This window comes from Cherax quadricarinatus, chromosome 43, assembly GCF_038502225.1.
Source record: "Cherax quadricarinatus isolate ZL_2023a chromosome 43, ASM3850222v1, whole genome shotgun sequence".
Taxonomy (NCBI): domain Eukaryota; kingdom Metazoa; phylum Arthropoda; class Malacostraca; order Decapoda; family Parastacidae; genus Cherax; species Cherax quadricarinatus.
In genome coordinates this window covers 25,513,340-25,529,049 of record NC_091334.1, presented here as the reverse complement: position 1 = coordinate 25,529,049, position 15,710 = coordinate 25,513,340, and the positions used below count along the sequence as shown (strand labels likewise).

General features: G+C 44.1%; 1 protein-coding gene across 3 annotated transcripts in view; it reads right to left on the bottom strand.

Annotated features, from left to right (window-relative positions):
• Window positions 1-639: 639 nt before the first annotated feature.
• Tbc1d22 (TBC1 domain family member 22) overlaps window positions 640-15,710 on the bottom strand; it is a 38,802-nt gene continuing 23,731 nt past the window's right edge. For 2 of the 3 annotated variants that reach the window (XM_070093756.1, XM_070093757.1), the window contains 4 exons: window positions 12,948-13,134; window positions 12,611-12,793; window positions 9,329-9,552; window positions 708-979 (listed from right to left, as the gene is read on the bottom strand). In XM_070093756.1, coding sequence (XP_069949857.1) covers window positions 842-979; window positions 9,329-9,552; window positions 12,611-12,793; window positions 12,948-13,134 — 732 coding nt within the window. In that variant the 3' untranslated portion in view covers window positions 708-841. Of the gene's footprint in view, window positions 980-9,328; window positions 9,553-12,610; window positions 12,794-12,947; window positions 13,135-15,710 lie in introns of all 3 variants that reach the window. The other variant, XM_070093755.1, reaches the window with a different exon arrangement.

Here is a 15,710-nt window from a genome sequence, read left to right as displayed (position 1 = left end):
TATATGACCATCCCGGACATACACAAAGCGACAAACATGTAAAAATATACAGACTACATATGCTCTTTAACGCATACACTGGCAGACACATCATGACATACAGAGTGTATTTTGTACAGTGTATGTCATACACTGTGTCATTCAATACACCTAATGCCTCATATAGCAGCTGGCTTTCCCTTGGTGTATAGTTTGTATGCTGCTGCCTACCTGATAAGAAAACAATTCTTTTTTGAATACAAAATGAAAAATTCCTTTTCTGTAGCCATTATGCTTTCCAGACATGTGTCACACACGTCCACATGTATCACATGTGTCGACATGTCACACATGTGCCACATTACCCTTTCATAAATTCTTGAGAAAACAAACCTGGAGAGGCTTGACTGCCATATATGGATTCATCAGTTGAGAATTGGCTACAGATGGCGAATGCCAGACACTGTGTGTGTCCTTCATAAACCATGGGCACACCCATGTTCTTGAAACTTAAGAATATATTGAAAAATAGGAGAGGGAAGCTTATGGGATGTCAAGTGGCAAACTTTAAAAGGGAAAAATCTTATGAAAATAATTATTTACATTATTATGAGTTACACTGTTACTGTAACATCAGAACCAGGGCATGGGCACTGTATACACTTCCTGGCAGCCTGGAGGTGGTACTTGGTACCTGGAGGTGGTAGCTGATACTTGACAATCACTTCTTGGGAGCCTAGAGGTGGTACTTGGTACCTGGAGGTGGTAGTTGGTACCTGGAGGTGGTAGTTGATAGACAATCGCTTCTTGGCAACCTAGAGGAGGTACCTAGTACCTGGAAGTGGTAGCTGACAGTTGATGATCACTTCTTGGCAGCCTGGAGGTGGTTTGGGGCATCAGCAAACATATACTTGAGTCGGAAAGCCTCAGCAACCAGCAGACTGATCTCACCGTCGGACCAGCCGGACGTCGGCAAGTTCTGCAGCAGCAGCATTAAACCCTGAAGGAACAACATGAATGGCATGAAGTACTAGATAAACAAGATAAAGATGTGCATATAAGGTCAGTGCTCTTATTAAGTTCTATAAAGATGAGCTTTATATGAGCACTCACTATGTATAGAGGAGCTTTAAAAAAGTGATGATATAGAGGTCTATAAGAGAAGTGACTATATTAAATTATTATCTGGTATAATTATTGTTACAGTCAGTAATTATGTTTGTTACAGTGTCTTCAATTCTCCAGACCTCAGAAAATAATATTACTCCCAGTGACTTAAAAAAAATTATATTTTCTTCTGAAATGGTAGAGAAAGTTTTCCTGAAGGTAATGACACCAAAAGTATGAAATATGATGGAAAACTTACGGAATTACGCAAGTGCAAATTTAGTGATCGTGGCGTAATTTACACAGTGGCAATTTTGTCCACTTTGAGTCCTATTTCATGCCAATTCCATTAATCAATCTGACCAATTCTAAGCTATTTCCCTAGTTTGCTTTCCAGTCTATCAATTGAGCAGAAGAAATTGCCCATTCACCTATTACAACTACTCTTTGAAGAGCACACAAGTCGGTAATTTGGCCAATTTTACACAAAATTAAAAAATATTAATTTAAAAATAGTCCGTAATAAACAATGTAGACATTGTTGGTGTTAAGAACGTAAAACTTGTGAAGAGTTACACAAATAACAGTACCATTGACAGTCATGCTCCCTCGTTATGCTGAGGTCACAGGTGACCTTGTTATACTGAGGTTACAGGTTCTCTTATGCTGAGGTCACATGCAACCTTGTTATGCTGAGGTCACAGGCAACCTTGTTATGCTGAGGTCACAGGCAACCTTGTTATACTGAGGTCACAGGCTCCCTTGTTAGGCTGAGGTCACAGGCAACCTTGTTATGCTGAGGTCACAGGCAACCTTGTTATGCTGAGGTCACAGGCAACCTTGTTATGCTGAGGTCACAGGCAACCTTGTTATGCTGAGGTCACAGGCAACCTTGTTATGCTGAGGTCACAGGCAACCTTGTTATACTGAGGTTATAGGTTCCCTTATGCTGAGGTCACATGCAACCTTGTTATACTGAGGTCACAGGCTCCCTTGTTATGCTGAGGTTACAGGCGACCTTGTTATGCTGAGGTCACAGGAAACCTTGTTATACTGAGGTTACAGGTTCCCTTATGCTGAGGTCACAGACTCCCTTGGTATGCTGAGGTCACAGGTTCCCTTATGCTGAGGTCACAGGTGACTTGTTATACTGAGGTTACAGGTTTCCTTATGCTGAGGTCACAGACTCCCTTGTTATGCTGAGGTCACAGGTTCCCTTATGCTGAGGTCACAGGCAACCTTGTTATACTGAGGTTACAGGTTCCCTTATGCTGAGGTCACAGACTCCCTTGTTATGCTGAGGTCACAGGTTCCCTTGTTATGCTGAGGTCACAGGTTCCCTTTTTATGCTGAGGTCACAGGCGACCTTGGCCATGACCTCAGCACAACAAGGCACCATGACAAATAGTACCATCACATATGTCACTACACAAGTATTACACCATTAACACTAAAACATTTCCTGTGCTCATTACTTATGTGCTTAATTGTCCACTTATTGAGGAATACAGAGACAGACAGTATAATAACCTATGTGACATGTCAAGATATCTTATTAATGAAAATAAGATACCAGATATACTAAGCAAATTTCCTAAGCTTGCTTGTAACAGATAAGTGAACTGTAGATATTTAGATAAAAAAAATCCATATGTACACCTGTTAACCCTTTTGGGGCCTAGTTCCTAGGCCTTTTGTGTATCCATATGCTCTTGTGCTACCGTCCATAGGATGGATATGGGGTGCACAATAAACTAGCCACTTTGGTGGCAAAATCTAAATCAAAATCTAATCATGTCCTCAGGCCTCACTTGCCTTCCATTTTGAAATGATAATTACATTAAATAGAAGATTTACTCTGTTTTTCAGATAATAAAATATAACCAGAATGATTGTTCATGGCCAGCAGTAACAGCCTGGTTGATCAGAACTTGATCCACCACAAGGCCTGGTCCCAGACCAGGCCGTGGGGGCGTTGGCCCCCAAAACTCTCTCCAGGTATGGTTTACTGCATCCCAATAACTGAGTCAGACCTATTAAAAACCCCTAAAACAGAATGGGGCTTGTAAGGGGCCCTTACTAGGCCTGTGGAATACAGTTGAACCTCAGTTGCTGATTGCATTACTTTTCGAATAATCAGTTTTTTGAATAAGGTGTTAGAGAAAAAACGTCCTGGTTTTTGTACGTTCTCTTGGTTGTCAATAGACAAGTTTTCGTGTGTACAGAATGGGACGAAGTGGTTCAGGTCACGTGCTGACAGAATGCGAATAGGACAATGGTTCGAGAGCGTTGGTATGAGTCGTTACGGCCGCTAACACAGGTGATGTAAACATCTCTTGAGCTTATGTTGTGTATCTTGTCAATTTTTCTTATTTTGCAGTTTTAGTGTAATTTTTTTTATTGTGAAATAAGCCATTATGAGTCAAAAGAAGGACAAAGAGATGAAAAACTCTTGTTGTTTGGAATAAATGAAAAACAGTTACAAGGTGATACTGTTTCAGAGACCATTATTTGTGGGAAAAGTGAGGCAGTTGCATGATGACCTCCTTAAAAAAAAACTAGCAACAAGTGCTGAAACTCAATCCTTCAAGGCTAGTAGGGGATAGTTTGATAATTTTAAGAAAGCAGCAGCATTCATTTTTGAAGGCTATGAAGATAAGCCCGAGCTGGTAGAGAATACAGTGTCTCTGGGACAGACCTTGGGCCCAGAGATGACTGATGATGATGTCAAGGAGTTGGTGGAGGAGCATAGAACTGAACTCACCACAGAAGAACTTGTAGACCTTCAGAAGGAGCAGCAACAGCAGAGAAGCTGTCATCAGAGGAAGAGGAGTGAAGGGATGATGTGCCCAACGCACTTGTCAAGGAAATGTGTGCTAAATGGTGTGAAGTGCAGGAGTTTGTTGAAAAAAATACCATCCAGACAAAGCAGTGGCCATCTGTCTCTCTAACATGTACAATGACAGTGTAATGTCTCAATTTAGATAAGTGTTAAAATGAAGCCTGAAACAAACCTCACTGGACAGGTTTTCAGTGAGACAAAGAACCAGTGAGCCAGAAAAAGATGTTAGTGGTGAAGAGAGACAAACAACCAGTGAGCCAGAACAAGATGTTAGTGGTGAAGAGAGACAAAGAACCAGTGAGCCAGAACAAGATGCTTGTGGTGAAGAGAGACAAAGAACCAGTGAGCCAGAACAAGATGTTAGTGGTGAAGAGAGACAAAGAACCAGTGAGCCAGAACAAGATGTTAGTGGTGAAGAGAGACAAAGAACCAGTGAGCCAGAACAAGATGTTAGTGGTGAAGAGAGACAAAGAACCAGTGAGCCAGAACAAGATGTTAGTGGTGAAGAGAGACAAAGAACCAGTGAGCCAGAACAAGATGTTAGTGGTGAAGAGAGACAAAGAACCAGTGAGCCAGAACAAGATGTTAGTGGTGAAGAGAGACAAAGAACCAGTGAGCCAGAACAAGATGTTAGTGGTGAAGAGAGACAAAGAACCAGTGAGCCAGAACAAGATGCTTGTGGTGAAGAGAGACAAAGAACCAGTGAGCCAGAACAAGATGTTAGTGGTGAAGAGAGACAAAGAACCAGTGAGCCAGAACAAGATGTTAGTGGTGAAGAGAGACAAAGAACCAGTGAGCCAGAACAAGATGTTAGTGGTGAAGAGAGACAAAGAACCAGTGAGCCAGAACAAGATGTTAGTGGTGAAGAGAGACAAAGAACCAGTGAGCCAGAACAAGATGTTAGTGGTGAAGAGAGACAAAGAACCAGTGAGCCAGAACAAGATGTTAGTGGTGAAGAGAGACAAAGAACCAGTGAACCAGAACAAGATGTTAGTGGTGAAGAGAGACAAAGAACCAGTGAGCCAGAACAAGATGTTAGTGGTGAAGAGAGACAAAGAACCAGTGAGCCAGAACAAGATGTTAGTGGTGAAGAGAGACAAAGAACCAGTGAGCCAGAACAAGATGTTAGTGGTGAAGAGAGACAAAGAACCAGTGAGCCAGAACAAGATGCTTGTGGTGAAGAGAGACAAAGAACCAGTGAGCCAGAACAAGATGTTAGTGGTGAAGAGAGACAAAGAACCAGTGAGCCAGAACAAGATGTTAGTGGTGAAGAGAGACAAAGAACCAGTGAGCCAGAACAAGATGTTAGTGGTGAAGAGAGACAAAGAACCAGTGAGCCAGAACAAGATGTTAGTGGTGAAGAGAGACAAAGAACCAGTGAGCCAGAACAAGATGTTAGTGGTGAAGAGAGACAAAGAACCAGTGAGCCAGAACAAGATGTTAGTGGTGAAGAGAGACAAAGAACCAGTGAGCCAGAACAAGATGTTAGTGGTGAAGAGAGACAAAGAACCAGTGAGCCAGAACAAGATGTTAGTGGTGAAGAGAGACAAAGAACCAGTGAGCCAGAACAAGATGTTAGTGGTGAAGAGAGACAAAGAACCAGTGAGCCAGAACAAGATGCTTGTGGTGAAGAGAGACAAAGAACCAGTGAGCCAGAACAAGATGTTAGTGGTGAAGAGAGACAAAGAACCAGTGAGCCAGAACAAGATGTTAGTGGTGAAGAGAGACAAAGAACCAGTGAGCCAGAACAAGATGTTAGTGGTGAAGAGAGACAAAGAACCAGTGAGCCAGAACAAGATGTTAGTGGTGAAGAGAGACAAAGAACCAGTGAGCCAGAACAAGATGTTAGTGGTGAAGAGAGACAAAGAACCAGTGAGCCAGAACAAGATGTTAGTGGTGAAGAGAGACAAAGAACCAGTGAGCCAGAACAAGATGTTAGTGGTGAAGAGAGACAAAGAACCAGTGAGCCAGAACAAGATGTTAGTGGTGAAGAGAGACAAAGAACCAGTGAGCCTGAACAAGATGTTAGTGGTGAAGAGAGACAAAGAACCAGTGAGCCAGAACAAGATGTTAGTGGTGAAGAGAGACAAAGAACCAGTGAGCCAGAACAAGATGTTAGTGGTGAAGAGAGACAAAGAACCAGTGAGCCAGAACAAGATGTTAGTGGTGAAGAGAGACAAAGAACCAGTGAGCCAGAACAAGATGTTAGTGGTGAAGAGAGACAAAGAACCAGTGAGCCAGAACAAGATGTTAGTGGTGAAGAGAGACAAAGAACCAGTGAGCCAGAACAAGATGTTAGTGGTGAAGAGAGACAAAGAACCAGTGAGCCAGAACAAGATGTTAGTGGTGAAGAGAGACAAAGAACCAGTGAGCCAGAACAAGATGTTAGTGGTGAAGAGAGACAAAGAACCAGTGAGCCAGAACAAGATGTTAGTGGTGAAGAGAGACAAAGAACCAGTGAGCCAGAACAAGATGTTAGTGGTGAAGAGAGACAAAGAACCAGTGAGCCAGAACAAGATGTTAGTGGTGAAGAGAGACAAAGAACCAGTGAGCCAGAACAAGATGTTAGTGGTGAAGAGAGACAAAGAACCAGTGAGCCAGAACAAGATGTTTGTGGTGAAGAGAGACAAAGAACCAGTGAGCCAGAACAAGATGTTAGTGGTGAAGAGAGACAAAGAACCAGTGAGCCAGAACAAGATGTTAGTGGTGAAGAGAGACAAAGAACCAGTGAGCCAGAACAAGATGTTAGTGGTGAAGAGAGACAAAGAACCAGTGAGCCAGAACAAGATGTTTGTGGTGAAGAGAGACAAAGAACCAGTGAGCCAGAACAAGATGTTAGTGGTGAAGAGAGACAAAGAACCAGTGAGCCAGAACAAGATGTTAGTGGTGAAGAGAGACAAAGAACCAGTGAGCCAGAACAAGATGTTAGTGGTGAAGAGAGACAAAGAACCAGTGAGCCAGAACAAGATGTTAGTGGTGAAGAGAGACAAAGAACCAGTGAGCCAGAACAAGATGTTAGTGGTGAAGAGAGACAAAGAACCAGTGAGCCAGAACAAGATGTTTGTGGTGAAGAGAGACAAAGAACCAGTGAGCCAGAACAAGATGTTAGTGGTGAAGAGAGACAAAGAACCAGTGAGCCAGAACAAGATGTTAGTGGTGAAGAGAGACAAAGAACCAGTGAGCCAGAACAAGATGTTAGTGGTGAAGAGAGACAAAGAACCAGTGAGCCAGAACAAGATGTTTGTGGTGAAGAGAGACAAAGAACCAGTGAGCCAGAACAAGATGTTAGTGGTGAAGAGAGACAAAGAACCAGTGAGCCAGAACACGATGTTAGTGGTGAAGAGAGACAAAGAGAAACATTAACTCTCCTCTGCAGGTAGGGGACAGTTAAATTTTCATTTACTGTAGAGTATTTCAGTTAAATTTTCATTCAGTACTCATTTTTACAGTTTCCCTGTGCTGCAGAATTTTATACACTGTTTTATTTAGTAGTTAGAACACTATTAATAATTATATTGTCATCTGGGGTCTGGAACAGATTAATTCTATTTACATTATTCTTTATGGGAAAAATTGCTTTGGTTGTCAAACTAACATCTGGAACGAATTAAGTTCAACAACCAAGGTTCCACTTTATCAGCAAACACTTAATGTTTCTACTACTTTGAGCTCAATTTCAAGCAACATCTGGTAGTGAAATCCCCAAAAACATCTGTGTTTCAGTAGTATGTCTTCTGTTTCTATCAAATGATACCAAGAAACAGCCAATAAACCCATACAAAAATATCCTAGAAAACACCTCAAAATTGCTATTTTAAACTAAACACAGTCAGAGTGTGTTATCCCATCACGCAGCACGTGGGGCAGGATTATCTACTCACCCATTCTCTTGTATCTAGGACAATATTTACCTCTCACGGGTCATCTGAGTGTGTTGAGCTTATAACATAGTACTACATGAGGGACCCTGGCCACAATGATGCAGATCTATGTGAGGAACCCTGGCCACAATGATGCAGATCTATGTGAGGAACCCTGGCCACAATGATGCAGATCTATGTGAGGAACCCTGGCCACAATGATGCAGATCGATGTGAGGAACCCTGGCCACAATGATGCAGATCGATGTGAGGAACCCTGGCCACAATGATGCAGATCGATGTGAGGAACCCTGGCCACAATGATGCAGATCGATGTGAGGAACCCTGGCCACAATGATGCAGATCGATGTGAGGAACCCTGGCCACAATGATGCAGATCTATGTGAGGGACCCTGGCCACAATGATGCAGATCTATGTGAGGAACCCTGGCCACAATGATGCAGATCGATGTGAGGAACCCTGGCCACAATGATGCAGATCGATGTGAGGAACCCTGGCCACAATGATGCAGATCGATGTGAGGAACCCTGGCCACAATGATGCAGATCTATGTGAGGGACCCTGGCCACAATGATGCAGATCTATGTGAGGGACCCTGGCCACAATGATGCAGATCGATGTGAGGAACCCTGGCCACAATGATGCAGATCGATGTGAGGAACCCTGGCCACAATGATGCAGATCTATGTGAGGGACCCTGGCCACAATGATGCAGATCTATGTGAGGGACCCTGGCCACAATGATGCAGATCTATGTGAGGGACCCTGGCCACAATGATGCAGATCGATGTGAGGAACCCTGGCCACAATGATGCAGATCGATGTGAGGAACCCTGGCCACAATGATGCAGATCTATGTGAGGGACCCTGGCCACAATGATGCAGATCTATGTGAGGGACCCTGGCCACAATGATGCAGATCTATGTGAGGGACCCTGGCCACAATGATGCAGATCGATGTGAGGAACCCTGGCCACAATGATGCAGATCGATGTGAGGAACCCTGGCCACAATGATGCAGATCGATGTGAGGAACCCTGGCCACAATGATGCAGATCTATGTGAGGGACCCTGGCCACAATGATGCAGATCGATGTGAGGAACCCTGGCCACAATGATGCAGATCGATGTGAGGAACCCTGGCCACAATGATGCAGATCTATGTGAGGGACCCTGGCCACAATGATGCAGATCTATGTGAAGGACCCTGGCCACAATGATGCAGATCTATGTGAGGAACCCTGGCCACAATGATGCAGATCTATGTGAGGGACCCTGGCCACAATGATGCAGATCTATGTGAGGAACCCTGGCCACAATGATGCAGATCGATGTGAGGAACCCTGGCCACAATGACATAAATCTAGGTGAGGAACAGTGAATGGTTAAACAGGGTAACTAACTTAAAATTGTGGTTCTGATAGTTTGTGTGGCATAAAGGTGCTATCCTAGTGTGTCAGACACTAGCTGTAAGTCTGTTTCTGGAAGACAACACAGACAGAGTACAAAGACACATACCTGAAAGTCCCTCTGTGCCATCAGGTGGTGAGAGAAGTACTTGAGGAAGGCAGCACACACATAGAGTACAAAGTGTGAGAAACCATCAGGTTCAGCATGTAATGTGTCCCAGAGTCTGACTGTACAACACAGTGGCATCTCTCTCATCAACAAGTTGTTGAACCACCGGAATGAGAACTGCAAGTAGTCTATCTCGTGACTCTGTAGATGTTGATGCAGGTTCACTGTAGTGAAGATTACACTATGTTACACTGCTATATCTTACAGTGACTGTAGTAAACATTACACTGTATTACACTGCTATATCTTACAGTGACTGTAGTAAAGATTACACAGTATTACACTGCTACATTTTACAGTGACTGTAGTAAAGATTACACTGTATTACACTGCTACATTTTACAGTGACTGTAGTAAAGATTACACTGTTACACTGCTACATCTTACAGTGACTGTAGTGAACATTACACTGTGTTATACTGGTACATCTTACAATGACTATAGTGAAGATCACACTGCTACATCTTACAGTGACTGTAGTGAACATTGCACTGGTACATCTTACAGTGAATGTGTTACAGTTGCTTTACACCAACCATACACCCACTACACACTCACCATACACCACTACATACTCACCATACACCCACTACACACTCACCATACACCCACTACACACTCACCATACACCCACTACACACTCACCATACACCACTACATACTCACCATACACCCACTACACACTCACCATACACCCACTACACACTCACCATACACCACTACATACTCACCATACACCCACTACACACTCACCATACACCCACTACACACTCACCATACACCCACTACACACTCACCATACACCCACTACACACTCACCATACACCCACTACACACTCACCATACACCCACTACACTCACCATACACCACAACATACTCACCATACACCCACTACACACTCACCATACACCCACTACACACTCACCATACACCCACTACACACTCACCATACACCACTACACTCACCATACACCCACTACATACTCACCATACACCACTACACACTCACCATACACCACTACACTCACCATACACCCACTACATACTCACCATACACCACTACACACTCACCATACACCACTACACTCACCATACACCCACTACATACTCACCATACACCACTATACACTCACCATACACCACTACACACTCACCATACACCCACTACATACTCACCATACACCACTACACACTCACCATACACCCACTACACACTCACCATACACCACTACACACTCACCATACACCACTACACACTCACCATACACCCACTACATACTCACCATACACCACTACACACTCACCATACACCCACTACACACTCACCATACACCCACTACACACTCACCATACACCCACTACATACTCACCATACACCACTACACACTCACCATACACCCACTACATACTCACCATACACCCACTACACACTGACCATGCACCCACTACATACTCACCATACACCACTACACACTCACCATACACCCACTACACACTCACCATACACCACTACACACTCACCATACACCACTACACACTGGCCATGCACCCACTACATACTCACCATACACCCACTACACACTGACCATGCACCCACTACATACTCACCATACACCACTACACACTCACCATACACCCACTACACACTCACCATACACCCACTACACACTCACCATACACCCACTACACACTCACCATACACCCACTACATACTCACCATACACCACTACACACTCACCATACACCCACTACATACTCACCATACACCCACTACATACTCACCATACACCACTACACACTGACCATGCACCCACTACATACTCACCATACACCCACTACATACTCACCATACACCACTACACACTCACCATACACCCACTACATACTCACCATACACCCACTACATACTCACCATACACCACTACACACTGACCATACACCCACTACATACTCACCATACACCACTACACACTCACCATACACCCACTACATACTCACCATACACCCACTACATACTCACCATACACCACTACACACTCACCATACACCCACTACATACTCACCATACACCCACTACATACTCACCATACACCACTACACACTGACCATGCACCCACTACACACCATACACCACTACACACTGACCATGCACCCACTACATACTCACCATACACCACTACACACTCACCATACACCCACTACATACTCACCATACACCCACTACACACTCACCATACACCACTACACACTGACCATGCACCCACTACATACTCACCATACACCACTACACACTCACCATACACCCACTACATACTCACCATACACCCACTACATACTCACCATACACCCACTACATACTCACCATACACCCACTACACACTCACCATACACCACTACACACTGACCATGCACCCACTACACACTCACCATACACCCACTACATACACACCATACACCACTACACACTCACCATACACCCACTACACACTCACCATACACCCACTACATACTCACCATACACCACTACACACTCACCATGCACCCACTACATACTCACCATACACCCACTACATACACACCATACACCACTACACACTCACCATACACCACTACATACTCACCATACACCCACTACATACACACCATACACCACTACACACTCACCATACACCACTACATACTCACCATACACCCACTACATACTCACCATACACCACTACACACTGACCATGCACCCACTACATACTCACCATACACCCACTACATACTCACCATACACCACTACACACTGACCATGCACCCACTACATACTCACCATACACCCACTACATACACACCATACACCACTACATACTCACCATACACCCACTACACACTCACCATACACCCACTACATACTCACCATACACCCACTACATACTCACCATACACCCACTACATACTCACCATACACCACTACACACTGACCATGCACCCACTACATACTCACCATACACCCACTACATACTCACCATACACCACTACACACTGACCATGCACCCACTACATACTCACCATACACCCACTACATACTCACCATACACCACTACACACTCACCATACACCACTACACACTCACCATACACCCACTACACACCATACACCCACTACACACTCATACACCCACTACACACTCACCATACACCCACTATACACTCACCATACACCCACTATACACTCACCATCAATCCTCTTCACAAGTTCACCAAGCTGCTGCACTTTAGTCTGTATACCGGGCTGAGCGAAGGTGTAGTTATCTTGTATACCGTCCAGTAGCTTGGACATACACCAGAAACTGTCGGCCTCGACCACTGCCCGGTCCTCCTCGGCCACCAGCTCCACATCATATGTGTCCACCTTCTCTTCTGTAAGACACACCAATGACAATAATAATAATAATAATAATAATAATAATAATGACAATAATAACAATAATAATCTCATGGGTAACTAGGTTAGAATCCTTCCTGCATAAGTCATGCTATCAATATTATTATCTGAAAGAGATGACAAACTCACCCTTAGGAACCACTTCATGAAGGAAGACAATGAAGAACGGTGTAACAAGGTCGTTGATGCCCTGGACATACCCAGACGCTGGATGACGTATGGCCCAGATGTAAAGGATCCGCTCAAACATGCGCTGAACCACCACCTGCTGGAACAACGGTACCAGCGGTGACATCCTCGGTATGTCAATGTGGATCTGCAAAGACGATGACAGGTTGTATACAAGTACTGACAGGTTGCATACTGGTACTGACAGGTTGTATACTGGTACTGACAAGTTATATACTGGTACTGACAGGTTATATACTGGTACTGACAGGTTGTATACTGGTACTGACAGGTTGTATACTGGTACTGACAGGTTGTATACTGGTACTGACAGGTTGTATACTGGTACTGACAGGTTGTATACTGGTACTAACAAGTTATATACTGGTACTGACAGGTTATATACTGGTATTGGTAGGTTGTAGACTGAATAACAAAAACAGGCACAATACCGTGACTGGAACGATACACAAAAAACCCACATGTAGAAGAGAGGAGTTTATGGTGACGTTCATTATTTATGTCCCCCCCCCTCTGTGTTCTTGCTCTTACCCTCTGTGGGTACCTAGGTCCCTTGTGGGCACCTACCTCCCTTGTGGGGTGGGCACCTAGCTCCCTTGTGGGCACCTAGCTCCCTTGTGGGCACCTACCTCCCTTGCAGTGCTCCACTTAGTATTTGACTGGCTCCTCCTCCTCCTTACTACCTTCCCCACTACTACTTCCTTCTACCTCCACCACTATTACCACCTCCTGCCTATATATACCCCTCCTTCTCCCCTCTTCGTTAGCGACTTTGTAAATGGTCCAAGTCAGACCGAAATGTCATCATAAACTCCTCTCTTCTATATGCGGGTTATTTGTGTAAGGTTGTATACTGGTACTGACAGGTTGTAGACTGGTACTGACAGGTTGTATACTGGTGCAGACAGGTTGTATACTGGTACTGACAGGTTGTATACTGGTACTGACAGGTTGTATATTGGTACAGACAGGTTGTATATTGGTACAGACAGGTTGTATACTGGTACTGACAGGTTGTGTACTGACAGGTTGTATACTGGTACTGACAGGTTGTGTACTGACAGGTTGTATACTGGTACTGGCAGGTTGTATACTTGTACTGACAGGTTGTATACTGGTACTGACAGGTTGCATACTGGTACTGACAGGTTGTATACTGGTACTGACAAGTTGTATACTGGTACAGACAGGTTGTATACTGGTACAGACAGGTTGTATACTGGTAATGACAGGTTGTATACTGGTAATGACAGGTTGTATACTGGTACTGAAAGGTTGTATACTGGTACTGACAGGTTGTACTGGTACTGACAGCTTGTATACTGGTACAGGTTGGCCATCACTAATCTGGCAATCAGTAATCCGACACTAATTTCACCTAGCATAATTTCAAATTTCCGGGGTCACCACACCAACCTGCTGCTACTGTTTGGTGGTGCTACTAACTGCGTAAGTCATTCCAATTTCTTTTTCTCCATTTATTGTTAGAGGTGACAGTGAAGTGCAAACTATCGTACAAGTGTTATAATGAGGAAAAAAGGATATAAATAGGCAGTGATATAGTAAACTAAACTTATGGATTAGAGTTAACCCTTTTAATCTTGAGTGTAGTGTAAAACTATGGTATAATTATATTGGAACAAGTGCACAAGTGCCACCCGCGCCCCACCTCCCAGCCCCGGCCTCGTGCCCCCACCCCATCCCTCGGATCCTACACCACCCATCCAACAATCTCACCCCCCGGCCCCCCTCCTTATACCCTCACCTTCTTTCCACAGACCCCTATCTCCCAGCTTACCACCCCACCGCACAGCCCCCTCCTCCTATTGTCCCTTCCCTCTACCCAAGGATACCCACCGCCCCCATCTACCAGCCACCCCACCACCAGCCACACAATAAATACACCATCCACCACATACACCTGTTTAAAAGTAATCATGGCCAGGAATAAAGGCTATTGTATATGTGAAAAAATCTTTGGGAGAAACATGAGGGGTATTGACTGTGAAATATGGGGTAAAACATCACATATATCATGTACGAAGCTTCATGCAACCATGACAAATGACCAAAAACAAGAAAGTCATTTCTGGATTTGCCCCCAGTGAAAGGGACAGCTGGTTAAGCATAAGAGAGGTACTGAAAAGTGAAAACATAGTAAGCACAAGGAAGTTTCTAAGGAGTTTGCCAGAGTTATACAAAGAGTGGAAAACAGGGGAAAAGGAACAAGAAAAAGAGGAAAATGCAAATAGAGGTGAAAATCAAGGAGTGGAAGTAAGAGTAAGAGTAGAAAATGTCATACAGAGCAAGTCAGAAAAGAAGGAAACAGGGATACATAACATAGCAGAAAGGGGAAGCGAGGATAAGAAAGCTAGAACAGGAACAAACGAAAACGAGCAAAGGGAAGAAATTAGCCTAGAAGAAAGTGAACAAGAGAACTCAGATCAGGTGGCAGAACTTAGGAACGACACAATCAATAAATATAGGTAGTCAGAACATTTGCAGATACTATGCTAAAGGTATGTGCCTATATGGCAGAGATTGTTGGAATAAACACACCAGAAAACGTGCAAACATGTTGAGGAAGGGAAAGTGTTGTTTCAACAAAGAATGCAGCAGGTACTTCCATCCAGTAATGTGTAAAGCTTCAACGCAGTTCAGAGAATGTTATGACCTGAGCTGCCCAGACCATCATGTAAAAGG